Consider the following 27,657-nt stretch of genomic DNA (forward strand, 5'->3'; position numbering starts at 1 on the left):
ATCACAAAAGCGGTGTTAGCTCTCTGGAAAGAATACTCATGACTGAAATGCTGCAGGTTTTAATTTGAAGTTGTTATGCTATTATATTTTATTCTTATGCAACTGTTGTATTTCTTTCTCAATGCTGAATAATAAAAAAGTGATTTAATATTTTTTATTTATTTCCAAATAAAATCACAAAATTATATTTATTGGTACAAAATGTGTCTTTTTTTGCAATCATATGAATAATTAGGATTATGCAAAATCTGAAACTTTATAGTCTGGTTAATCAAACAGGCTTCTGTGAATTTTATATACTTATTTTTCTTTCAACAAGTTCTCATAAATATAGAATAATTTATTAAAGTACTTTACATTTTGAACAACAGTTTCACACATTTTATGTACCAATAATTTATAAAATATTAAATATAAATTATCAATTAAATGATTATTTAATTTCAAGTCAGTCAAACAAGACCTGAAAAAATATTATAAAGTATACCTAAACATAATCTATAATAAATTACAACTTTCTGGTAGGGCCATGAAAGAAAATATACTTCTGTCAGTTTGTCTGTGCAGCCCTCAGTAGGCTTCAAGACCTCTGGGTACTAACACTACAATGTTAGTTCGAACTAACGGACGTTAGTTCGAACTAACATTCATAGGCGCTACACTAGCGCTCTGCTAGTTCGAATTTAAATCAAACTAGCGGAGCGCTTAGTTCGAACTAGGAAAACCTCATTTTACGAGGATTAAGCCTAGTTCGAACTTACTAGTTCGAATTAAGGGGTGTGTAGCCCTTAATTCAAACTAGTGGGAGGCTAGCCCTCCCCAGGTTTCCCTGGTGGCCACTCTGGCCAACACCAGGGAAACTCTATTGCCCCCCTCCCGGCCCCGGAGCCCTTAAAGGGGCACGGGCTGGCTACGGTGCCCGTGCCAGGTGCAAGTCTGCCAGCACCCAGCCAGAAGACCCTGCACCTTGCACGGCACAGAGCCACCCACCCAATGCCCCCCAGCCCACCCCCTCTTCCTGGGACCAGGTTGGCGGCTCCCGGGAGCTTGCCCGGGACCGCAAGAGGCGGGCACCTTCCTGGGCTAGTGCAGACATCGTGGACCTCGTCTACGATCTCCGCACTAGGCACAGGAAAATGGCCGTCTAGGGCAGGAGAGCTGCCAGCCTGGCCACCCAGGAGCAGGTGTGCATGAAAATCAAGGGGGTCCACTGAGACCCCTGACCCTGAGCCCTGAGCTTACAATGGCTGTCCTGGGTCAGACCAAAGGTCCATCTAGCCCAGTAGCCTGTCTGCCGACAGCAGCCAACACTAGGGACCCTGGAGGGGATGGACCGAAGACAGTGACCAAGCCATTTGTCTCGTGCCATCCCTCTCCAGCCTTCCACAAACTTTGGGCAGGGACACCACTCCTACCCCCTGGCTAAGACTACTCCAAGGACCCAACCTCCATGACTTGATCTCACTTCTAGTAGTAGCCTTCACAGCCTCCTGCAGCAAGGAGTTCCACAGGTTGACTATTTGCTTTGTGAAGAACAACTTTCTTTTACTAGTTTGAAGCCTGCTACCCGTTCCTTTCCTTTGGTGTCCTCTAGTCCTTCTTTATGGGAACTCATGAAGAACTTTTCTGAATGCACCCTCTCCACCCAACCCCTGCTTTTAGAGACCTCTATCCTGTCCCCGCTCCATCTCCTCTTTTCTAAGCTGAGCAGTCCCAGTCTCTGTAGCCTCTCTTCATCTGGGACCTGTTCCCAACTCCTGATCATGTTAGTTGCCCTCCCCTCTCCCAGCCTTTCTCTTCCCCTCTCCCACCTCCTTTTCCCAGTCTCCCCCAGTTTTGTTCAATAAAGACAGAGTCAATGTTGAAAGAAACGTTATCTTTATTTTGTACATCAGGAAGGGGGGCTAGGGAAGGGTAAGTGGAAGGAGGTGAGGGAGGAATGGGGTACGAGCCCCCGATGGGAAGGACTGGGCTGGCTCTGCGGGCTTCTGGGGGTGGAAGCTCTCCTGCAGCCCCCCGATTGCCCCCTCTCCCCAGATGACAGCCTGCGGCAAGTGCAGCCGGTCTGATGGCCGAGTGCTGTGATGTGCTGAGTGTGGGCACTCCGGGCACTCCAAGCCAGGACTGCTTTGCAAGTGGGGCACCCCTGAGAACTGTCTGTCCGGGGTGGGTGTCGGGACCCTTTAAGCGCAGCTCTCGGCTAGCCTGAGACAGCATCTCCACGCTCTAAGTCCTCCTCCGATGCCCTGCCGGCACTGCTTCCGGCCATCCTTAAGCCCTGTTCAGGGTCCACTCAATGTGGACTTGCTAGTTCAATTAGCAAAATGCTAATTCGAACTAGTTTTTAGTTCTAGACGCGTTAGTTCGAATTAGCTTAGTTCGAATTAACTAATTTGAACTAAGTTAGTTCAAATTAGCGCTGTAGTGTAGACATACCCTCTAGGGCTAAACTGTAGCACCAAAGACCCTACCAGTAACAGTCAGCAGCTCTTTAGTAAAAAGGGCCCACACGTAGAAAATATGGATAACAAAATCTACATGTTTTGTTAGACCATAAAGTGCTGCCAGACCATTGTTGATTTCTTCTGTAAAAGACGAAATTGGCTGGCTACTTCCTGAAGCTACTGTCTATATTGGGAAAGATTCTTTTACACAAATCCACTTTGATACTGCACTGCAGTTTTCAAAAGAAATCTCATCCGCTTTTAGCACCCCACAGTTGTTGTTCTCTTTAGGGAGATGTACTGCCTTGAACCTGAGAAAAAACACAAATCCGTTAGAATTGCTGAATAAGATTTTTAGCAGCTTTTCCTCAGACATGTCTCTCAGATTTCTTCCTTAGCCACTGAAATGTTCCTGCAGAGCCCTTATTGATAAAACTCTTCTTAGCCCATGACCCTGTAGTAGCAGCTGTTTGGCCTGGGTCTGCTTCTGGAAAATGACTCCTCCATATTACCAAACCCAGCCCACAGCATTAGCCCAACCACTGATAGAAGCTGTGGAATGAGTCTCAGGACTCCTCTCTGTGCAAGGACCTGTACCTAGCACAGAACACACCTTGCACCCAGACATCGCTTCTGCCATCACCATTAAGCAACAATCCTGCATCCCTGCTACACATCTTACATGGACCCAGAGGGTTATAAAAAAAAAAACCCCCACACCACTCACAGTGTTCGATTTACCACAGAGCCGTCCATCCAAACCAAATGCACCGAGGATGATGTAAAAGTGAGGTCAAGCCACATCTGGGGTGTGTCTTTGGTGATAGTTTGAATGAAAGCCTGTAAGTGACAGGGAAGAATGAAGGGACAGGGAAAGGAGGGTTCAGAGGTTAAGGTACTAGCTAGAGACTCAGGAACTGGTGTCCATTCACCACTCCATCTCAACTAAGGATGTAACAGTGTAGTCAATTAACCAGTTAATTGATAAGCAAAAGTTTATAGGTTAATGCTACAGACCAGGGGTTCTCAAACTTGGGATATCACAACACCCCTCTCAGTTGCTCATGACCCCCTCTAATTTGTTTGTGACCCCCCAGGGGGTCAGGACCCACAGTTTGGGAAACACTGCTATAGACTACACACATTACCCTCCCCCACCCCAGCCAGTACATTTTTTAGCAGGCTGGCCAGCAACCTGTCTCAGTCCTGGCTTGTGCTGGGTCTGGGACCTACCCGGCTGCAGCTATGCATTTAAAGTGTATTAGGAGCTGGGCAGGTAGACAGCCCGGCTCTGTTCTGGCTCATTACTTCAGACTCTACTCAAACAGGGGTTGCTGGAACCCCATGCTGCTGCCTCTATATCAGAGGCAAGAGCACAGGGCGACAGGCAGCCGGTCCATGAGGGGAGATGGTTTTTAAACTGGCTACCCTTCTGGACCAGCTTCCACCTGGCACCCCATGATGCTGCCTGTGATACAGAGGGAGTAGTCCAGGGTAGCAGGGGGCTCCTTGGGAGTGGAGCCAGAGCGCACTGGCTGCTGGCTCTGCCCCCGGGGACTATAGAATAGTCGAGAAACCAATAAGAATTCATGTGGTTAATCAACCCAAACAGCACAGCAGTGGTGTGTATCAATTGCAACCAGTGCTGCTCATATCTCCAGGAAAGTGTTATTTACCATCTCGGCCTGGTCCCGGATCGCCAGCAGTCGGGAGTCCCTCCTTGAACAGTCATTGCGGCTCTTGTTCCAGAGACTTTTATCTTTAGACACCCAGTAGCACTGGTCCCGGTGCAGCCGCCAGTCTTGGGGGCAGAGCTTGCACCCTGGTCCTTCTGGAGGGGAAAATGGAAATGCGTTAGAGATAAAAGTTCTGAACGTCAAACTCGTGCACAGCCTCAACATTCAGTAGCCCCATTGCCTGGGCTTGGTTTGAGGGCAGGCCCAATATTCAGGAAGCAGCAGATGCTGCAGGCCAGAGGGGGAGAGGGTGTAATAAGTGAAACTGAGTACCTCAACTCTAAAATTGCACTGGCTAATGTAGGTGAAGCTCAGCTAAAAAATTCTCCTTCTCTTCCTCCCTCTATACATTCCCAGGCACTAGGCAACAGCCATTAACTCTCTCATTCCAGTTGGTGTAATAGCTACAGGAGTGCTACTTCATGTCCATTCCAATCAGGTGCATACATGCGCATGTGCACAGAAGCCCAAAGATTTTTGCCTAGCAGTGACCACCAAGTCAGCCTGGGCAACCCTGGATTGGCGCCAATACGGCACTCGATATATCTCCCCGCTGACCAGCCAACCCCCAGTGTCGCTTTACTGCTTAATGAAGGCAGCTGGAGCAGCTCACTCTTGCTCTGCAAGTGCTCCTAGCAGGAATTCAAGCCTGTCATTGGTCAGATGTTAGTTAGCATTAGTAGTAGACTGTTCAAGGAAAGGGGGGGGGGAGGAGGAACTGCATTTCCTCCCCTTCCCTGGCTGGTGCATGCCTTGGTTCCCAAATTTTAAAGCTTGCCAGGCTCCGGGTAAAGCTTATACCAAAAAGCGACCCTCACATGGGGTGCATGAAGTGTTTGGGTGAAGGTGGCCAGAAAAAGCAGAGCTGCATCTGTATGAGTTTTCATCCACAAACACGGAAAGATCGAGAGCAGAGACCTAGAATCTTGCTCATAGAGGGAACTTTTGAGTCCCTGTCTGGTCAGCACTGCTCCATCAGCCCAGAGCGCTCTGGTGCTATCAATCCGTGATATGGCATCGAGTAGGGACTGGCACTGGCATGGCACCAACTGCAGGGGCAATAGGTGCAAGTCTGCCTCCCCCTTGCCTCAGATGCAACAGACACACGAGAGGGGCCAATCCGCTAGTCCTCCGAGGAAGCAGGCGGCCACTCCTAAGCACCAGCCACAGCTCCAGCAAGCTAAGATTGTATCCGCTGGCCCATCGACTCCTGCCCCACAAAGGGCCCAGTTGAGTCCGACCCACCGCCATTGCCCAGACCGTGACAGCCAGGGCATCGACTCATCTACGCTGGAGACATTCGAGGCAGCCCAAGAGTGGATTCAAATGATGGCGCCAGATCCTTCTACGGTTCCCAGTGCCATCACATGGTTGGCCCTTTCCACTACCACAATCAACATCCTCAGTGCAGCGCTGTCCAGTGCAGATGACTCACAAAGCCACGTCTTACAGGTCGTCAGTCCCACTGCTCGGCCCCACCCAGCATCATGCTGCCTTGGTCTTCAGCCCCAGAGACATGTCTGATGCAGACTCCCTACCACTCCAGAAGGTGTGGCTGCAGGAGACTGAGGTCTTGGCATCACCACCTGCCTCCATGAGGACAGTGGCCACCAGCCAGGAATCCGCTGCAGGGGCCCTTATGGGCCCCCTGGGCCTATTGCTAGGCCCAAGGTACCACCCAGGGTCCTAGAGCCAGATTGACTTGGGTGGGCTTGGTGTTGGAGTTCACCAAGACCACACGCCAGGAATGCTACCACTGCCATCGACACCCACTATTTGCATGGCACTGGCAGACATCAATGCGTCTACCTGCTCTTTGGCTCTTTAGTACACCTCGGCATCTACCTCAGCACCATTAGCGGGCACGGGCCTCCTGACAATGCTGACAGCCTTCAGCAACAGTAGCTCCAGCACCGATAGTTCCAGCACCGGGTGTTACAGCACCGCTGCCCAGTCCAGCATCATTGGCGGCTGCTTCAACATTGCTGGGTAACACTGAGGTACTGACTGCCAGCTCCAGTACCCTATGCAGCATTGGCATCCATGGGGCACCGGAACCTGCCCCTGCGCCAGCATCCAAAATGAACTGGCCGCCTCAGACATGAGGAGACACCCTAGGGATGGAGGGCAGTGATTCAGCCCAAACCCCATCCTCTCCTTGTTCTCGTCACCTGAGGAAGCGGTTCAAGGTTCCGCCATTGCACCGGCTCTGGAGGAGAGGGCCCTGCATCAGCTTTTATGCAAGGTGGCCCATGACTTGGTCATACGTGCAGAGGAGGTCCCCAAGGATACAGATCTAGTTGTGCATATCCTCACCTTCCTTCATTGCCCTCCCCATCAAAAAGACAATTTTGGACATGAGCAAGTCTCTTTGGTAGACCCCTGCCCCTTTGCATGAAATAATGACTTTCATTCCTCTTTGCCATAGGTTGCAATCTAAGGGGTATAAACATGTGTCCAGTTGTCCACCCCCAGATTCTGCTAATGGATGCCACTAACCAGAAATAGCACCAGGGGTTCCAGGAGCCTTCCCTAAAGAACAAAAGCCAAAAAGTTGGACCTGTTTGGGAGAAAAATGGGGAGTGGGGGCTATAACTTAGGGCTGAGCAGATGTAGGCCTTTATCAGCCCTACTGGCTGAATAGTCTATGTTTAGAGAGCTGTTACCACAGGACTCCCAGGAGGAGTTTACCTTCCTTTACCAGGGAAGTAAACTAGTTACAAGGACCTCGTTACAAGCAGCCCTCAATAGAGCTGATGTGGCGGCTTGTACTTTAGTCACAGGGGTGGCCATGAGAAGGAGCTCCTAGCTCCAAATGTTGGGCCTACATCATGAGGTCTGACAAACGCTGCAAGATTTGCCATCTGAAGGGTCCACGTTGTTTTCAGAAAGGATGGACAGAAGGCTTCACAGCTTAAAAGATTCAAGGGTGACTTTAATGTCTTAAGTTAAAAGCGCAGGAGATCTAGGTTGGAGATGAGGAAAACTACTTCCCTAGGAGGGTGGGGACGCATTGGGATAGGTTACTGGGAGGGGGTGGAATCTCCATCCCTAGAGGTATTTAACTCCCAAGCTTGACAAAGCCCTGGCTGGGATGATTGAGGTGGTTGGACTCTATGACTCCTGAGGTCTCTTCCAGCCATCGGATTCTATGATGCTAACGTCCTTGAGTATTCACACCCCAGCACCTCAGCGCAGGGATTTTGGGCCTCAACCACCACAACATTCCTTCCAGCCTTCAAAACATCAGGACTCTTTCCATAGAAGGAAACAGTGGCAAGAGAAGGCAAAACTCAGCCCTTGGCCAGAGCTCTGGCCAGTCCAAACCATCCCCCGGATCGAAGAAAACCTTTGAAGGAGTGCCCAGGGATGGCATACCAGCCCTCTTTGCCCCCAGATCCAGACAGGCTTACCTTTACTTCCTGACTATCCCCCTTCCACTGTGCTTGGTCCTGCATGACCTCACCATTGGGTGCTAAGCACAGGAGAGAAGGAATAGAGGAGGTTCCTCAGGAGTACAGGGGCTGGGGGCTTAACTCTTGGAATTTCCTAATACTGAAGGCCCAGGGCAGTCTCGTACCCATTCTCAATGTAGGGAACGCAACAAGTTCAGAAGCAGGTACGAGTTCCGCGGTATCATCCCAGCGGATCTCCTCCTGGATAGTCTCCTGTATCTTTGAACGCTATAGCCTTGTACATTTCCCCACACCAGCTATTACAGCACATTCCACCCATTCAGCCACGGATTTTCCCACTCACATCCCAACTCATGAGATGGTACCAATGTGTTCCTCATCCACACATTCCACAATCACCCAGCAGGCCAGAGATGATGCAGCCTTCGGAAGAGCAGTGCTTCCATCAGCTTGTGACACCGACCCAACCTCCTAAAGTCTAGACTAGTCAGTCCCCTGACTGGAATGCACATGAACAAAGCACTCAAAGAAGGAAAAATGGCTCCTCCCCTTTCGTAACTGTTGTTCTACAAGAGGTGTTGTTCGTATGCACTCCAATACTCTCCTCCTACCTCTCTGTCCAAGTAGCCAGCAAGAAGGAACCGGGGGACTGGCAGGTCAGCAAGACTATATATCAAATGCCATAAAGGGCCTACTCTGGGTGGTAGCTAGGCTGACCCGGCGGTTGCTGCTAGGCAAAAATCTCCTGGCTTCTGTGCACATACACATCTGAGTGGTAACTGATGAACACCACGTCTCAAAGAACATGTCCATTGCAAAGGTGAGTAACTGTTTTATACTACATTTTCTTTATATTTTAGAAATGTCTGTTCGTTCAAGAACTTCTCCTAAATGGTAAGAGCTAGGACCACCACATTTGATATGCAGCTTCCTTTTCTCCTAACTAAAGCAAGGTCAGGGGTTGGCTGTGCCAGGAAAACAGGAAATGCCTGGAATTTCCTAATTTGCCATAACATGGAAAGGGAAGGGCAGACACAAGAGATGCAATACTCATAGTCACCGCTGGGGGGGCAGCAAGCCTGCAGTAGAGCTCTATCCTGCAGAATTGGGGAGGGGGGAGAGGCAGGAGGCAGCCACACAACCATGGGATTGGCCAGCTGGGGGGCTGCCATCTTGCCTGCCAGCAGCCAAGATAAGTGGGGAGGAGGAGGAGAGAAACTCCCCATGGCTCTCCCCCAACCCCAAGATGGGCTGTGGGGAGGGACAAAACCCTACTGCTACCCCAGTAGGGGCCAGCCTCCTGCCCTGAAAAACCCAGTAAGTCTTTCGTTATAAAAATAAACTTTGAGTTGCAAAGTTGAAGTTGGAAATGCCATATTGTACTGAATAGCTTCACAGTCACCGAGTGTTTGGGGAGCCATAGGACACGAGACTCAATTAGATTTGTACACCAAAAGAGGAAGCTGCAATAGGGAAAAACAGGAGGTAACCATGCAGTAGAGACTGTAGCCCAAGACACTCACAAATGGAGGCTGAATGACAGTTGTGTGGGTAACTATAAATCTGGCACTTGCTAACTTTTGAGGACATGGCTTGTAACCTTCCTGTGCCCGAATCTCCTAATTTAAAAAAAAAAAAAATCAAACCACACAACAATTCTGTGACATGCAGCTGGAACAACTGTTCTATCCTGAATAGGGATATTAAATAGCAGTTTCTAAGCTAATCAAGTAGTCGATAAGGGGGTTCACTATTGCTCTGCTTTTCAGGGTCGGCTCTACTGTGAGACGAATGCCTCAGGTGCCAGACTGGGGCAGGGGGCCACTAGGACCCAGAGTGTAGAAAATTGGGTCTGCTGCTGGTGCAGATGTATTCTCTCTGCTCTAGATGCACAGAGATGGTGGAGTGCTGTGCTGGAGGAAGGAGGGCACAAGAGACCTTTCAAAGTTTTCCAGCCCTGCTGCTTTTTAAATAGTAAACCAGGCTCCTACTACATTCAAAGTTTTCCAGCCCTGCTGCTTTTTAAATAGTAAACCAGGCTCCTACTACATTCAAAGTTTTCCAGCCCTGCTGCTTTTTAAATAGTAAACCAGGCTCCTACTACATTCAAAGTTTTCCAGCCCTGCTGCTTTTTAAATAGTAAACCAGGCTCCTACTACATTTAAAAGGCAGAAGTGCAGCAGTCGGGACTAGGCACAAGCTGGGACTCCGCTATCCCAGTTTACGTAGTTTCCCTTCTGTGCCTTAGCCTCCCCATCGAGCAAGTGCTGAGGGAAACCAGATTTTAAGCCAGCTCCCCCCCTAACACCAGCTCTTGCTGCCTCTGATGCAGAGGCAGCAAGGGGAGGAGGAGGAAGCGACTAGTCAAATAGACTTGGCTATTCGATAAGCCCTAGGCTCATTGGGTAGTCAGCTCACTGCTTACGTCTATAAATCCTAAACCAGCAGCAGGGTTTGGATCCTGGGTCTGCAGTACCACACCTCACTGCAACTGCTCCAGCAACAGGAATCACTATTCTTGCAGTGAACAGGACAAGTCTGTTACGATGAGGGAAGGGAACAGGCCTGGGTGGTCCAAAGGAAGCCACCCAGCTCTCTTCCTCTGCAGCAGGAGCTTCTACCCCATGTGGTGTCTGTCCCCAGGAACAAGCAGCTGTCAGACCCCTGGAGCCAGAGGCTGGGTGAGGGGCAGCCTGGCCTTGCTCTTGCCCTCTCCTCAGCGTCATTTCCAACTGCTTCAGCGATGAAGTTGAAGTGAGAACTTCTCAAGACCCTGCCACCATGGTAACATTAGGGGCCCTAAACATGGGAGTTGCTGCCAGGTGCCCTGCAAGCAGTTTACAGAGTGAGATTTATGGCAGGCAGTGCAGTGACTGGTGTCATTATGTCAGCTGACCACTATACAGTGCTGCAATGCAAGGAGCGGCTGAGAGGAGGTACCTGCTGGCTTGTTGGGAGATGATTCACACATGAATTGTTTCAAGCGGGAATGGAGATCTGTTGGGTCACGGCTGCTCTTGGATCCACGGATGATTTGCTCCTTGGTACGGTTCTCCAGGGAATTCAGTGGCCCTCCGGTCTGAGAAACTTCAAAACAGCCCAAGCATGAATGGCAGTTGCAACACAGGGATTAGCAAACTGGGGAGGGGGCGGCGGTGTACAACAAGTTACACTCTGTAGTTCCTACATCCAGCTCTGGCCAAAGACGGAACACGATAGAGAGAGAGAAGCTCATTTCCTGCACAGCATCATGTGTCTCCCACTTTTCCCTGCACACTGATCAGTGAACACCACTGCAAGGAGGGGAATTCCCTCCCCCCAGCTCAATAAGCTTGTCCCAGTGACACTGTAACCTCACTTCCTGGGCAGCTGTGGGCCTAAGGAACTTGTCTGGGGTTAGGCAGGGAGCCTTGAAGAGCTTGGAATTGTATCCGGATCTCTTGGGTGCCAGCCACCAGGGCAGTGAGCACAGGACACGTGCTCTGTTCCCGACCCCCGTTACCTCTGTTGCTGCCTCTGTATGCCGGGAGTGTCTGCACACGGGTTTGTATCGAGGGAGAGGTACAGATCAATGTCCGAGCCTCACTGTTACTTGTCTGCAGCTCAGTACTCGGATGTTACTGGCCTGGCCTCGCCTGCCTTCCTCCCCCTTGGCTGCCCCCACAGCAGGATTGACAGGGGCTACACTGAACTTCTACACACCTAGGAAGTGACTGCAATGGCAACGGGACCCACAAGGCCTGGCAGGGCTCCCAGATGCCCCATTCAATGGATGGGGAGACAGAGAGAGAGGTACCTACAAATGGGACCCATTATAGTCAGCAGGCTAGACAGGGGCTGCCCAAGCCAGCCAGTAGGAGACAGTGACCAGTGGTGTGCCCTGCATCCCGCCCCTCTCACAGCTCAACACCTCAGCCCTGGAGCCAGGTACCTACACCAGCTCTTGGCAGAAGCAGGCACCTAACTCCCCTAAAAATGGCTGGGGGGAGGGGAGGAGAAAAGGCAGCCTCTGAGAAAAGCTTTAACCCCCCTGGCAGGGCTCTCGGCTGGATGTGGGGCTGCTTCCCCCTCCCTTTCCCTGGTGAGCAGAGATCAGAGAGCAGAGATGTTCCCATTGCTCGGGGGAGGGGTGCCCTAAGTAAGAGACCAGAGGGGCTCTGCTAAGTCACTACTGAATTAAATAACCGAAGTGGAACAACTTCCACAGGAAATACTGAGAGATCTCCCTGACCCCCCTCCAGAGCTCAGTGGCTGGGCCCTCCCCTGGTCAGACCCCATCTCACCTCAGGCAGAGGGGACTGGAACCAGGGTGTGTCACATCCCAGGTGGGGGCCCTAACCATAGGGGTAGGGATCTCCCCCCTCCCCCCCCCCACACACACCTGTTTCACAGAATCCAGCAGCCCAAGCCCACCTGCCAGATCCCGCCCCATGGATACAACAGGCCGAGGGCCAAGCAGCAGCACCTGCCCAGAGACAGACACTGAACCCCTGAGGGAATGTCTGTGACAAAACTGCCGACCCCAGGGGAGCTCAGGTGCCCCCAGGGCGCTTGAAACCGGGACTTTGGTGCCTTAGTGCCCCTTTGGGGAACTGGCCACGGTGCCTGGATCCCCCTTGCGCACACACAGAGAATGGGGACCTGCCTCACAGGACTGAGGAGAAATCTGTTCGCTCCTGTCGGACCTAAAGAAACCCAGAGACATTCATGGAGGATGGGTCCATCAGTGGCTCTTAGCCAGAATGGGCTGGGAGGGGGTCCCTGGCCTCTGTCTGCCAGGAGCTGGGAATGGGTGACAGGGAGGGATCACTGGATTCCCTGGTCTGTTCCCTCCCTCTGGGGCACCTGGGTTTGGCTGGCAGACAGGACCCTGGGCTGGATGGACCTTTGGTCTGACCCAGTCTGGCTGCTCTTATGAAAGACCCAAGAGCGACTCAGAGCCCAGGAGCAGGCACCCGGGCGCTGTGAGCAACAGAGGCAGAAAGCTCCATGCCCAGAGACTGAATCAGCAGAGGGTGGGAACTTACCTCCCAGAACCGCTGCTAAAGCAACAATGATGACCACCAGAGCCACAATTATGGTCCAGAGGACAGCTGGACGTTTCCATATTGCACATTTCCTGGAGCTGGAAGGAGCCCGATCACCTGGACAATAAAACCATTAATGAGACCAGAACTGTGCCTGCTTTCACCACAGATATTAACGCCCCACCCAGGCTGCGGAGGAGACTCTCACGCCCCAAATCACCCCTATGTGGATCAAGGGCAAACTCTGGCAAGAGACTGGCAGGCCGGGGAGAGTTCACCATAGAGGGGAGGGGAGCGAGACGGGGCAGGACAAGTCGTCTGTGCAATAACATCTGGGACCGAAAAGGTAGCTGGGAGCATTTATTGGTGAAGGTTTGGGCAGTTCCTGCTCGCCCCCTGGTGGCCTGGGGCGGCGCTCTGGGTGCGCCTCTCCTCGGTTTCCCTTGATTGGCAGCAGTAGGTTGGCTTCAATAGCCCAGGAAAAGGAGAAAACACTCATGAGCAAAGCAGAACGTCCCTTTTTAAAAAGGCTTCAGGACAGAAGCAATTAAAACAAGCAGCTCATACAGTCCCCACCACAGAACCCAGCAGTGCAGGGTGCCAGGTGGGAGCTGATCCATGAGGGGAACCAGTTTAAAAAAAAACCCCACTCCCCTCATGGACTCCGCCTGGTTCTCCTCCTGTTGCCCTGTGCTACTGCCTCTGATACAGAGGCACCAGTGCAGGGTGGCAGCAGCCCCTGTCCACGGGAGGGGCTGAGCTCCCAGACCCAGCACAAGCCAGAGCAGAGACGGGCTGCCTGCCTGCCCAGCTACTAATACACTTTCAATGCAGAGCTGCAGCATGGATAGGTCCAGGACTTGGCACAAGCTGGGACTGAGCCAGGTTCCTGGCCAATCTGCTAAAAAAAGTTACTGGCTGGGATGGGGGGAGGGAAACGAGTGTTGTCTATAGCATTTTACTTCTCAATTAACTGGTTAATCAACTCCCAACCAGACTAGGGATATACTAGTGTAGAGGAGTGGGGGAGAGAACAGGTGCAGTCTGCATCATTAACCGATAAGCTTTTGCTTATTGGTTAATAAACTACACTGATACATCCCTATTTCAGCTCCCTCTTCCTCTAAAAATAGCCCATGTCTGTAGTGGAAAAGGGCTGCTTTGATTGCACCCCAAGCTGTCCCACCTCTAGCCTGTCCCTTAAAGGGGTCGTTAGCCCCTTCCCTTCGCTCTGGTCTCACAACACAAGAACAAGGGGCCATTCAATGAGATCACAACACTGGGAAAAGAAACCATTCTCCAGCCACACAAAACTGACACCAGGAACTCAGGAAAGCGAACACATGGGCTGGGTAGCATGAGGTTTGCCGTCAATAACAACCAAAGGCTGGCTTGAAATGATAAGAGCTCCTCCACCACCTCACAGAGCGTGAATCCAGGGAACCGCTGTGGCTGTCCCATCCTAGCAAATACTCTCTCCCTAGGGCCCAGAGTCACACCTGAGGGCATGGTAAGTGCACTAGCAAAACAGAAGTGAACATGCTGCAGCTACGCCTGCTCCCTGCCGTGCACAAAGACAGGGCCCCGTACGTGGTCAGAGCGTGCACCCCACAGCACACTGCTGCTCAGGCACGGAGGGAGGGTCAGACCCTTCCACACAAACAGCAAGAACAGGAACCACCTGGGCATGAGCCAAGTGTTAAGGGGACAGAACACAGGCAATCCTAACACATACAGAACTGCCGCATACGACTGTAACTAGAAGTATGGAGCTGAGTCCCCTGGAGCAATACGGCCCCTGCTGCAGAGCTCAGGATGGGCTGGGGCAGTTGCAGACTCTCTGTATTGCGTGTAACTCAGAATCTCTCCCCAGCCTGTTCCTAGGCAGACAAGTTCCAACTACCTGGTTGTCCTCCGTTCTCTGAATCTCTGTTGCTGTCAGAGGACGACTGCTGCTCCAGCATCTGTTTTGCCTCCTTGGACTCCACCCCCTTCCCCATTTCTCCTCTCTCAGCAAGGCAGCAGTGGGTGCTGGGCTCCGATCAAGTCCCTCTCCCTGGCTGCTAGAAAGTGCTTCATGCAGAGGCTGCCGGGTCACTTCCAGCGTCCCTGGCTTCGGCACCGCTCTCAGCGGACCTAGAACCTGCAATGACACTGTCAGGACAACGTAAGGGTCGGTGTGTTCGTGCACGGCGTCCCATCCCCACGTCCAGCAGAACAGACTCTCGCCCTAAGCGCAGGCTGATACCTAACCCCCTCCCTCAACACCCCCCCTCTCCTCAGTGCACACCACTGGCTCCCCCTCTCTAGCCCCTCTGAGGCTCTGTCTGCACGTAAAGTAGAAGCAGCCATGGCAGCACTGTCAGCTGGAGGCACGGACACGGCACACACGCTGGCAGAGCTTTCCCAGTGCTCTGTATAAACTAGGGATGTTAAATAGCAGTTCACTGAACAGTTGCGTAACCTCATGACATTTTATCGGTTAGTCGACTGTTCGATAGTCCCCAGGGATGGGGATGGCAGCTGCTGTATCAAAGGCAGCAGCACAGGGTGCCAAGCGGGAGCTGGTCCACGAGGGGCACCAGTTTACAAACCAGCTCCCCTTACTGTCCAGCTGCCCGTTGCCCTGCGCTGCTGCTTCTGAGAAAGAGGCAGCAGCACGGGGTGGCAGCAGCCCCTGTCCAGGGGGGTCTGAGCGCCTGGACCCGGCGTGAGCCATAACTGAGCTGGGCTGCCTGCCCACCTGCCTCTTGATACACTCAAAATGCAGAGTTGAAATGGGGGTAGGTCCTGGACCCAGTATGAGCCAGGACTGAGCTGCCTGTCTGCTCTGCTCCTAATACACTTGAAATCCAGAGCTGCAGTAGGGGTAAGTCCCAGCCCCATTGCAAACCAGGACTGAGCCAGGCTGCTGGCCAGCCTGCTAAAAAATGCACTGGCAAGCGGTAGGGGGGAAAATGCGTGTGGTCTGTAGCATAAACCTATCAGCTTATGCTTATCAGTTAATCAACTGCACTATTACATCTCTAATGATAAACCACCTCCATGAAGGGAGCTAAGAGCGCTGGGAGCACGCCCCCCCGCCAACCTTTTCTCTCGCTCAGGCCTCATTAGGTCAATGTAAGGCAGCTTATGCTGGCCTGACTTCTCTAAGCATTGACACAAAAATGTAGCTTCCATGGATATAAGGGATTATGTCATTGAGGCCATAAACTACATCTAGTTAAGAGGCCCCATATAAAAAAAAGTTATTTTCACAGAAAGGACACTAAATATATAAACATGAAAGCTTTATGTTGGCATATATACAAAAGTGGAGTTGTAAAAATAGAATAAGACATCTTGCATTATACCGGTTTGCATTATAAACTAGTTTCGAATTAACATCTGTGATTTCTTAATTAGTAGATATGAAAACTTTCTAGCTACAGCAACACAGAAGCAGTGACAGTTACACAGACCAGCTTACTTAATGGAGGTAGTACCAACTGCACATCGTATTACAGTTTAACACTGATTTAAAAAAAGAAAAAAACATTTTCTTTTGTGATTTTTTTGGAGCGCAAAGCCACTGATGATGTCCTCAAAAATGTATCACTTTTGATGCATAGAATATTTTGGGCAGATGCTTTTCTTGCAGCATTGTTCTCTGCAGTGCATTCTGAATAGAGATCATTTTTGCAACTGAAATTCCTTCTGAGCAGTTTGTCTCAGTTAAACTTTAAAAAAAAGAAAAAAAAAACCCACAACCCTGTAGAGTTGTTTCTATATTAGAGAATCCTGACAATCTTAACTTGGAAGATGAAAGGACATTCAAGGAAAATTGTGCAGATAAAGATGGTTTAATAAAGCACTGCGAGGCCTGTATTTCCCCATCAAGGTTTACATTGACATCTTGAGGACAGCAGTGCTTCTGATGAAAAACTTTCATTTAGCTGTTTCTCAGAGGCATCTATAACAACATTCAACATTCCTGTGATGGGAAGAACACCTCAGCAGTCCAGCACCCTGGCATTTAATTTCAAAAAGGGGAATTACACAAAAATGAGGAGGTTAGTTAAACAGAAATTAAAAGGCACAGTGACTAGAGCCAAATCCCTGAAAGCTCCATGGAAATTTTTTAAAGACACCATAATAGAGGCCCAACTTAAATGTATACCCCAAATTAAAAAACATAGCAAGAGACCTAAAAAAGAATCACAGTGGCTTAACCACCATGTAAAAGAAGCAGTGAGGGACAAAAAGGTATCTTTTAAGAAGTGGAAGTCCAATCCTAGTGAGATAAATAGAAAGGAACATAAACACTGTCAAATATGAAATAGAAAATAAGACCTAGAATATCTTCCTGCCCCTGTATAAAACTATGGTATGCCCACATCTTGAATACTTTGTGCAGATGTGGTCTCCTCACCTCAGAAAAGATATTTTGGCCTTGGAAAGGGTTCAGAAAAGGGCAACTAAAATGATTAGGGGTTTGGAACGGGTCCCATATGAGGAGAGGTTAAAGCAACTGGGACTTTTCAGTTTAGAAAAGAGGAGACTGAGGGGGGATATGATAGAGGTCTATAAAATCATGAGTGGTGGAGAGGGCTGATAAAGAAAAGTTATTTATTAGTTCCCTAAATAGAAGAACTAGAGGACACCAAATGAAATTAATGGGGAGCAGGTTTAAAACTAATAAAAGAAAGTTCTTTTTCACACAGCGTGTAGTCAACCTGTGGAACTCCTTGCCAGAGGAGGCTGTGAAGGCTAGGACTATTATAGAGTTTAAAGAGAAGCTAGATAATTTCATGGAGGTTAGGTCCATAAAAGGCTATTAGCCAGGGGATAAAATGGTGTCCTTGGCCTCTGTTTGTCAGAGGCTGGAGAGAGATGGCAGGAGACAAATTGCTTGATCCTTGTCTTCGGTCCACCCTCTCTGGGGCACCTGGTGCTGGCCACTGTCGGTAGACAGGCTACTGGGCTCAATGGACCTTTGGTCTGACCCAGTATGGCCATTCTTATATTTTTATGTTCTTAGCTAAGTCAAGCAAAAATCAAAAATTATTTCCAACATTTTCATATAGGATTGCTCTTTCCTTCAAATTGGGTTCACTTGCATCCATTACAGGGTTACAGGATTCCACCCAAACTGTCTTGCAAAGGAAGTCTTTCAACAACTTCTTTTATCTGCAAATTTGCAATCTACATCAGACTCTTTAGATTGACATTCAATTTCATCAGAACTTTCACAGGCTTTTTTCGAGAACTGGGTAGAGTGTTGTGTAAAGTTTTGCACATGCACAAAGGGTTATTTGTGCATCCATCCTGTAGGGGGCTTGCTGGTTTTGTGGAACGGATTCAGAGGATTGCAAATATCAACTCTAATTCCTCCATTTTCTTGTGCAGCATACCAACGTCTCTCCGTGTATCACCTTTTCCTCTGCCGTCAGTGTGATGGGTCCCCCGCGCCATGCTTTTGTAAAATTCTCTTGTGGATACAAATATGCATCACTCAATGCTTTGGACAAAATACCTCCTGTATACAGCCTGTCATTGTTAATGTCTCAATCTGCTGGGTCTGTAGATCTTATTTTGGTGCATGTATCACTCTTAAAATTAGAGATATGGGGTAGGGAACGGTTACCAATCTAAAATGGGCAAATGGAAGCCATCAAGGGTGTTTCCCTCAATGTTTGAGTCATCACCTGTAAACAGTCTCCTTTGACCCTGAATCTAAGCAGTGGTTGGTCATAGGAAGTCACATGATCACCCAAACTGGTAGGGAGTGACCAAGTTTTCCATGGCAGGGAACAAGGTAGCAACAAAGAATTCCTGCCCAAAAGAAAGATTATTTAAGATGTAAAGTTTTCAGGCTCTTTGTCTTTGGCTAGCAGGTCACTCAAGAGAAGGAACCCCAGGGAAAAAAAAGATTCTCTCTGGCTTGGAGGTTTAGCTGAAATAACAGTTTTAGGATAAGTTTGCACTGAGCTTTAATCTGTTAGAACTAGCCATGTGTTTTCTGTTATTTTAAATCTGTAATTCACTGTCTGTTTGCACTTCCAACCACTTAAATCCTACTGCTTGTACTTAATAAAATCAATAGCACCATGGAGCCATTGCTGTACATGCCAGCTGCTTTCAGGAGTGGTGCAGGGCCAAGGCAGGAGTAAGATGCCTTAACCCCACTGCTCCACTACCCAGAAGTCATCTCAGCTAAACGTGTCCAGACAGAGCCTCCTTCCTGAACCCCTGCACCAGCCCTGAACCTCCTCCTGCACCCAACCTTCTGTCCCAGACACGAGTCCCTTGCTTGCACCCTGAACCCTCTCCTGCTTGCACCCTGCTCCTTCCTAGAGCTTGCACCTTGAACCCCCTCCTGGCCCCCAATCCTCCACCTTGAGCTAAGCCCAGAGCCCCTCCCACACTCCAAACACCTTGGTCCAAGACCAAAACCTGCACCCCAACCCCCTAGCCCAGAGTGGTGAAAGTGAGTGAGGATGAGGGGATAAGGGGGATGGAGTGAGCAGGGTGAGGCCTCAGAGAAGGAGTGGAGCAGGAAGGAAGTAGAGGCAAGGTGTTTGGGTTTGAGGTAGATATTACATTGCACTTAAATTGAAAAAGTGACCTTGTGGTTAGAAAGGTTGCAGACCTCTGCCTTAGAGACTAACAGAATGATTAGATCATGAGCTTTCCTGGGTAAAACCCACTTCATCAGGTAAGTGAGGAGGAAATATAAAGCCTGGAGTATACATAACCCAAAAAAACACAAACAAACAAACACCACACACACACAAAACAAACACACACCTCCTAAAAACAAAACCTGTCAACATAGGAGCAGTCATAATGAAGCTTTAATTAAGTCTGGGTGGATGTATATCACTGGTGATCACTAGGGATGATAAATATCGGTTAACTGATTAGTCAATTAACCTCACAAATTCTTATCCATTACTCAACTAATCTATAGTACCTGGGGGTAAGGCTGGCAGCCAGTGCAGTCCGGCCTCACCCCCCAGGAACCTCCCGCCACTCCACGTTGCCGTATCAGAGGCTGCAGTGCAGGGTGCCAGGCGGGAGCTGGTCTATGAGGGGAGCCAGTTTGAAAACCAGCTTTCCTCTCAGACCCATTGCCCCTTGCTGCTGCATCTGATTCAGAGGCAGCAGTGCAGGGTGGCAGCAGCCCCTACCTGGGGAAGGGGTTTGAGCTCCTGAACCCATCACAAGTTGGAACTGACCCACCTGGCTCCTAACACACTTTAAATGCAGAGCCACAGCAGAAGTAAGTCCTGGACCTGACACCAGCAAGGACTGAGTCGAGCTGCTGGTCAGCCTGTGAAAAAAATTTACTGGCAGGGGGGATGGGGAAGGGAGGCAGGAGAAACACGTGTTGTCTGTAACATTAGCTAATAAGCTTTGGCTTATTGGTTAATCGACTACACTATTACATCCTTAGTGAACACCTACAGCCACCAGCTCAAACCCCTCCAGCACATCACTGACAATCTACAACAGGGGTGGGGACCCTCAGGCCCAGGGGCTGGATGCAGACCCTGGCTTGCCTGGATCCAGCCCCCAAGACTCAGGAGTCCCCCCCCTCCCACAATCACTCCACCGTAGGGCTAGGGCACACAAGATCTCACATATGCGCATGTGTGGGCCCCCCCCACACTGATTTTTCTGTGGGTCAGTGGGCCCTGTCCCAAAAGAGGTTCCCTGCCCCTGCTCGACAAACTACCCTGGAAAACAATCCCTCACTCACGGGCCTTGGGAGACAGGCCAGTCCTCAACCGGTCCATGTAGTTAGTGGATTAGCCAATGGGGCCCATGCCCAGCGGCCCTAGGAAATGGACACCCAGGAAAAAGGACACCCACACACCCATCCCGCTCTGCCCGGTGCTCTTGCCAGGGAGCAGGGACTTGCCCCTTTCTGGCTGCTTGGCATGCCTACTGGGGAGTAGGGCTGCTTTGTAAGCAGCAAGGCAGGAATTGGGGAGGGGGTCCTTCATGCTCCCGCTAGGAATCAGATTCTCTGTTTTCATTTTAAAATGCCCCTGAATGTCCTCTGCTTGGTGAGAAACACTCCCGATTGGAACCCAGGTACAGCGAGAGGCCCAGAAAGCCAAGACCCAAAGGGTAACTGAAGAAAACAGTATTTTGTTATTACCGTGCCAAACTTATGACACGAGTATTGGATCCCTGAACCCCACCCTCTCCAGTCCAGCCCACTTCTCCCCATGCCCCAGCCCTTCTGCATTCAGCCCAGACTATAGTCTATCTATTAGTCCTTTCGGCTCCTAATGGAGCATAAGGCATCCGCAGTCACTCTCCATCTCTTGGGAACCTTAGGGATAGTCTTTGATCCCATGTTAAGCCCTTTGAAATGTAAAATGACTAAGTGCAGATGCCCACAAGGCCAACCACAAAACATTCCCTAACCCTCCTCCCCCACTTTAACAATTGCTTACATTATCTAGAGCAGGCATGTCCAAAGTCCGGCCCGTGGGCCAATTGCGGCCCGTGTTCCGGTTTAATACGGCCCCACAGGTAATTTGGCAATATCTATCTTTTATGGCCCCCAACGAATCCATATGTATTGAGATGAATACATTGTAAAATCTCAGTTAATGTCAGTTGGTCTAAATCAGTTATAAATATATTTGGACACAACATATATACTTGGTGTTCTGTTCCTGTTCATATTTTTTGAACTTAAAAGTTGACAGACAACCTTTATTACCAATAATATGTAATGTACTTTACAATGTTCCTGACATATATTTCAGCTTCCTGGATTTTTTTTTTCATCTGGCCTTCAGATATGAAAGGCAGAGTGATTTAACACCTGTTTAGATTTGTCATCTATGTGACAAAATGAAAAGTATGCCGTTTGCAATAAACTTTGCATAAAATAGTTAATTTGCATTTAATTTTAATGGTTCAAAGAATGTCAGGCAAAATGGTCGGCCCTCACGCATGTTCACTTCATCAAATCTGGCCCTCTTTGAAAAAAGTTTGGACACCCCTGATCTAGAGCTAACAACTGATAACACAGTGCTCACTAGTGATAGAAATGTAGCCGTGTTAGTCTGGTGTAGCTGAAACAAAATACAGGACTATGTAGCACTTTGGTTGTGACTATTTTCTCCCACTATTTGATCTGAGGAAGTGGGTCTGGCCCACGAAAGCTCATCATCTAATAAACCATCTTGTTAATCTTTAAAGTGCTACATAGCCCTGTATTTTGTTACAGTGCTCGCTGTACTGTGAGACACAGGCATGCCCTCGCAGTGGCAGACAGGTTGCTCTCCTTGCTTTGATCTATTATCACTTTAAACTGGAAGCGGGAGAGCTGCAGTACCTTTAGCTGGACACAGGAACCTTTAAACACCAGATAGCCCCTGGACTGCAACAACAAGCCAACCCTTTGGATTCAAGTTAAAAAAAAGACAGATCCCAGCTCCTTTTCCTCCCCCCCACACCCGAAGCCTATAATTCAGCCCTGCCCTCTCCCATCCCCACCAGCCCAACCTTGCCCCTCCTGTCTCTCCCCCTACTGTGCCCAGCCATATCATCCGACATTCTCCCCTCCCTATCACCCTACTCAACCCCTCCCTTCTTCCCACCCTTTTGCCCCATGCAGCCCTGCTCTGTCCCTCCCCCTCCATACCAGCCAGCCCCACTTCTCCCCATATAATCCAGCCCTCCCCTCATGCAGTGCAGCTCAGCCCCTCTCCCCAAACCATACAACACCCTGCCCCCAACCCTTCCTGCCTCCCTCTCCATTATCATCCCTCTCCTCTTCCCCCTCATTTGGCAGTCCAGGGAGCATGAGGCACCACTAGGAATTCTGCCGCCTTCATCTCCCCATGGAATGGTCCCCAACCATCATCATAATTTTGGTATCGGCTGAACTGGGCCATGGCTCCTCTGAGTCTGCAGTGACTCACAACAACCCCCCTCCCACAAGGCAGTGGAGATGGGACCCAGGCATCCTGCTAAAAACTGCCTCCCCCCGCCGTGGGGTGATACGCACCTCAGAGCCTCCCTCCTTCCCAGGGAGCAGCTCCCACCCCACAAGGTGAGTACGAAAGGAGGAGAGGGAGCTGCCCCCCACCACTCTGAAAGTAGGGGGAAGAACCCCAGGATCTCCCTAGTGCAGGTAGGGAGGGAAAATGGGGGTTACTCCAACTTTGCTCCTCCCCAAAATAGAGGTGCCCCCTTGCAGAGCTCCCAGGATTAGTGCAGAAGAAGGGAGAATTAGGGGTGCCCCAGGGGTAGCTCCCCCAAAACCACACTGCCTCAGGATTACTACAAGAAGAGGGAAGGGGTCTGTAAAATCCTCCCCTGCCCCATCCCTCTTCTTCCACTGCCCCACAGACATGGGGCAGAGCGGCTCCCAGGCTGTGAGACCATTAGCGACTGGGGCCCAGCAACTCCCACCTGGATCCAGCCTGCACATCCCGGCTCGGTAATGTTCTGCTCCTTAATTCACAGCCCTTTCAGCTACACTCTGCTGTGTGCCAGTGCCCCACTTTGTAGTACACCACACAATAGAGCTTTCTAAGGGTCAGCCAGAGTGCCAAGGAGCTAATCTAATCACCAGGGGAGAAGACACAATCAAAAAGACTCATTTCACAGTCAGCTGGGATATTGTCTCAGTTTGACAGAGTGCCAAGCCACTTGTAACAGTGTGAATAAGAGCTGGGAAAGACTCCAACCCAAGAGTGTGTGGGGGGTGCCCTCACAGAGACAGGTGTGTAGCAACTCGCTGTCCCCCACCAGTGTGAAATAGGGTCCCAGCTGGACTGGAGTTTGAGGGGACGTTTATAATTTGGGGGCATTAGGGTGTGTAAGCAAACGTAAGCAGGCAGTGCAATCTTTAGTGGCAGTGGCAAATTCAATAGGCGTTTTCTACCTACATTCTGTGTGTTTGTGGAGTTTGATTCCCCACTACCTCAAGTGTCTGCTTAACTAATGCTATAAAGCATGGAATTATAAAGTTAATATCATATATATAGTAGCCCACTGTCTAAGTCTGTAATGCCAAAATGCTGGCTGTTCCCTCTGGGCGGCCCATGCTGCATGGGGAGAGCGGGGCCCAAACAGCCGCTTGCTCCCCGTGAAGGCCCGGCTGAGCGGCGCAGAAGTCAACCGAGTGCCAGAGTGGGAGGGGAAGGGGGGCAGGGCAGTGACGTGCCGCGTGACAGCGGCTCCAGGCCCCGCCCCCTGGCCATGAATGTCACCGCCCCGCCCCCCTTCGCCTTCTGACTTCCCCGCCACTCAGCCAGGCTGCCGCGTGGGAGCAAGCAGTGCAAGCGACCGTTTGGGTGTCGCACCCCCCATGCAGCATGGGGAGTGCGGAGCCCAAATGGCCATTTGGGCTCTGCGGTCCCCCAAGTGAGAAGCAGGAGGGGGAGGAGAAGTGAAAGAAAGAGAGGCAGGAGGTGGAGGAGAGCTGAGAGAGAGGGGGAGAGGCAGTAGGAAGAGGAAGAGAGAGAGACCGATGTGAAGGAGAGACCTGAAAATCCCATCTTATGATGGGTTAATTGGCTAGTTATTGAAATAATCCTGAATCTGACCTGGGCCCCATCACTCACTGGTCTATGCGTGATGGGCTCTCTCTCTCATGGAATATTCTGCCTTCCATGGCTTGATTTGACTTTCCTGGCACATTGCAAAGCTCATATGTGCTGGGAATGGGATTCCTGGCTAATGGAAAAGTGCACTTGGGGATTTTAAGGTGCCTTGAAAACTCAGGCTTTCTCCATTTATTAAGCAACTGAATCACCAGGCATGTGATTTTAAGATACTTTGTTATTTCTATCCACGCGGCCCAGATATGGTTGAGATTTATTTTCTAGAATATTGTGAGTGCAAGATTACTTCAGGTTTTCTATCGCACACATGACGGTGCTATTTAGGTAGTAATGATGGCTTTGAGGGGTGGGTTTTCTCGGTGAAATCAAAACATGCTCTGTCATACCAAGATCCCTCTTTGGTTTGATTGTCACTGCTTTGAAGTTGTGGCGGTAGAAACACCATCATACTGAGATTCCTGTATGTACTGCCTCTTCATACTCTCACCCATGGATAGAAAGTCCTCAGGTGACAGATCCCTGTCAGAATTATGAGCGTTGGGAACCACAGTCACACTCCTATGGCACTGTGGCATGAGGTTACATCAGGGATGTGGCTCCTTATCACCACATTTCCTTCATGTGGGTGTTTCCTTAAATCTGCAGTCTAGTCTGATCAGACTTCAAGCCCTTGGATCTGTACATTTATACTCAAGTATGTCTCTTCCCTGCAGAGTTAACCTGGGTCAATGGCATTGGGTCTGAGCAGCTGGTTGCACCTGTAATGTGTGAAATCAGCCACACTTCACAGCTGTATTCAAATCACTGTGTCCTCACTGGTGCAGCATCCCCTCGTGAGAGTGACTAGGACTTCTGGGTTCTTTGTGCTTCAGGGAGGGGAGCTGCACGAGGAGGTCTTCCCCAGCGAGTGTGAGGAGAACTTGTCCTCTCTGTTGGGTATATAGCGGGAACAGTGTGAAGCCACTGGAAGACTATCAGCATTGGCGTGGTATAGCCTGTATCGTCACTACAAAACAGGCATGTTACCAGACCAAGTGAAGTGAGCACCTAGGCTCTTGTCTACAGCCCCAGATGAGCCTACTAGCCTGGGTTTATAGCACCAAACTCAGATTGGGTGGGTGGGTGAGTCGTTGAAGCGATATGCGAGTAAAAGCTTAGTTAACTCTGCAGTGAAGATATATATGCCATCATATGCCAGCAATGCCCCTCTGCCATATACATCAGCCAAACTAGACAGTCCCTATGTAAAAGAATAAAGCAGTGGCCCTCAGCCTTTTGGGGCTGCCACGTGTCTGGGGCAGGAGGCTGCGCATGCGCCGGGCGTGCAAGAATGGTTCAGGCTGGCCCTGGTCAATAAGCAGGTGCATGTAAATGCACCGGTGGGCGCTATGGCACCCACGGGCATCACGTTGGGGACCACTGGAATAAAGGGACACCAATCAGATATCAGGAATGGTAACATTCAAAAACCTGTAGGAGAACACTTCAGTCTCCCTGGACACACAGTAGCAGATTTAAAATTAGCCATCCTACCACAAGCAGCAGAGAAAGAAGTGATGGAGGGAAAGAGAAGGAAGGGGGAAAAAAGGGTTGTTCATTACAGAATCCATAGCAAATGAGACTGATAGAGTGGGTTCTTAATACCCAGTGCTTTGGTTTTTACGTCACCAGGGTGTGGAAGGCAGCGGCTCATCCAGTTAAGGCTCTTGTTTAAACCTCTATTCAAGGGGTCATACTAGTAAATGGAGTCAAGTTCTGCAAACTTCTCTCTCCAGCTGGTATTTGAAATTGCCTTGTAATAATATTGTCATTTTTAGATCCATTAGTGAGTGCCTGGGCAAAATAACGTTAAACCAACTTTAATCCCACTGTGTGGGGGAGCGATCTTAAAACCCTGTTTATTTCTCTCCATCCCACCGTCAACCTGGGTATTCACTTCCCTAACTCCCACCTCCGAGAAGAGATCATTTTTAAACTACTCCTTGCACAGCGCTGTTTGTATAATCATACCGCCCCCACCCTATTCACAGGGCTTCAGAACAGTCTCTGCCGTTTATTAGTCATCGTCTCTCTGGCAGAAGCCAGCTCTCTCTCCCCTCAACAGTGCGCAGCTCTTCCCCACAGCCTCTGTGCTGTAGCAAAACAATTAGACAATCTCGACACCCGGAGGCCGGGCGACGTTTCCTGCGTATCCCGGCCGCTCACAGGAGCAGCTGGGGTAGAAGTTTGTTGCGAATCGGGCAGGGGGACACTTGCCCCGCAGCCCCTGTGAGCTCAGCCGAGCCTGCGGCACCCAGCGGGACGATGCAGGTGTCTGGGCGGGCGAGGGAGGTGCCGGGCACCCCGCTCCCCACAGACACTCCCTGCCTCCCGCTGGCCTCCCTCCAGCCGGCCGCGTGTTCGGCTGCCGGGCGAGTTAAAGGCTCCCCCGCCCCGGTGCCAAACAGCCCCAGCGGCCATGCCCGGCAGCAGCACCGCCTGCCCCGCAAGGGACCCGGGGCTCAGCCACCCCCATCCAGCGCGCGGCAGCCCAGCCGCAGCCCCGGGGAACAGAGGGGAGGGGGAGCCGCCGCCACTCACCGCGATCCGCTGCCGCCGCGCTCCCCGCGGCGATTGCGCGCAGAATCCGGAAACCGGTCTTATATATGGAAATCCTTCCGCCCTTGGCTTCGGCAACACTATTGACCCCAAGCAAGAAAACAGTCCCAAGCAAACTGTGTGGTGTGTGTGTGGGGGGGGGGGGGGGGGGGGGGGGAGAGGAGAATCAGGGAACAGCCGAGAGGGAGTTTATCGGTATCTACGCTACGTGCACAGCAGCATTTAACTCAGCCTGGCGGCCTGTCCTGGTCCTGCCCTCTCCACTGCCCGCACTCACCCCTTGGGTGGTATGTTGGGCTTAGATGAGACCCCCGAGCCAGTACTGGGCGGTGGAATGTCCCGCGCTGGGTCTGGCTGCACCGCACAGAACCCAGGTAGGGGCTCCATGCGCTTTGCAGTACCCCCCCCCCCTCCTCCCTTTGCAGCTTTTATCTGATAGAAGGGGGCGGGCAGAGAATTGACTAGTCCAGTGTTTCTCAGCCCGTGGTGCAAAGACACCCTTAGGGGTATGTGAGAGAAGTGTGGGGGGGAGGAGGGAGTACATCAGCACAACTGAAATTTGGAGAAAACTGAATTTATGTTTTACGTTTTTACAGTGTTTTATTGTTTTTGTACTTTTCACACCCAAAAATGTAATCACCCGCCTGGCTACCATTAAGTTGTTTAAACAAATGTGTTGCAATAGTAGAAAAAAAATGTGTGTCTGAAAACTGTAGGTACTGGGGGTCCTTCTATTTTTTTTTAGAAAGGGAGGGTACTTTATAAAAAAAGGGTGAGGAACACTGGACTAGTCAACTCAACTATCTGACAAGCATTTGCTTATCAGTAGGGATCGACAAATTATGGAAAATCCT

At 50.4% G+C, this 27,657-nt stretch overlaps 1 protein-coding gene across 3 annotated transcripts; it reads right to left on the reverse strand.

The window, feature by feature from the left end:
* Positions 1-1,897: 1,897 nt before the first annotated feature.
* LOC102458986 (killer cell lectin-like receptor subfamily B member 1B allele B) lies at positions 1,898-27,183 on the reverse strand. 3 transcript variants are annotated; one of them, XM_075913750.1, is made up of 7 exons: positions 27,081-27,183; positions 14,527-14,777; positions 12,624-12,740; positions 10,537-10,683; positions 4,121-4,275; positions 3,172-3,284; positions 1,898-2,755 (listed from the first exon to the last, which is right to left on the reverse strand). In XM_075913750.1, exons 2-7 carry the CDS (start codon positions 14,621-14,623, stop codon positions 2,629-2,631), a joined length of 756 nt encoding a protein of 251 aa, XP_075769865.1. In that variant the 5' UTR covers positions 14,624-14,777; positions 27,081-27,183; the 3' UTR covers positions 1,898-2,628. The 3 variants fall into 3 exon arrangements, with proteins under 3 accessions (XP_075769865.1, XP_075769863.1, XP_075769866.1); XM_075913748.1 differs by lacking the exon at positions 27,081-27,183 and adding an exon at positions 26,786-26,931; XM_075913751.1 differs by lacking the exon at positions 27,081-27,183 and adding an exon at positions 26,786-26,902 and having other exon boundaries at positions 14,527-14,766.
* Positions 27,184-27,657: the final 474 nt, after the last annotated feature.

The sequence above is a fragment of the Pelodiscus sinensis genome, chromosome 32 (assembly GCF_049634645.1).
Source record: "Pelodiscus sinensis isolate JC-2024 chromosome 32, ASM4963464v1, whole genome shotgun sequence".
NCBI lineage: Eukaryota > Metazoa > Chordata > Testudines > Trionychidae > Pelodiscus > Pelodiscus sinensis.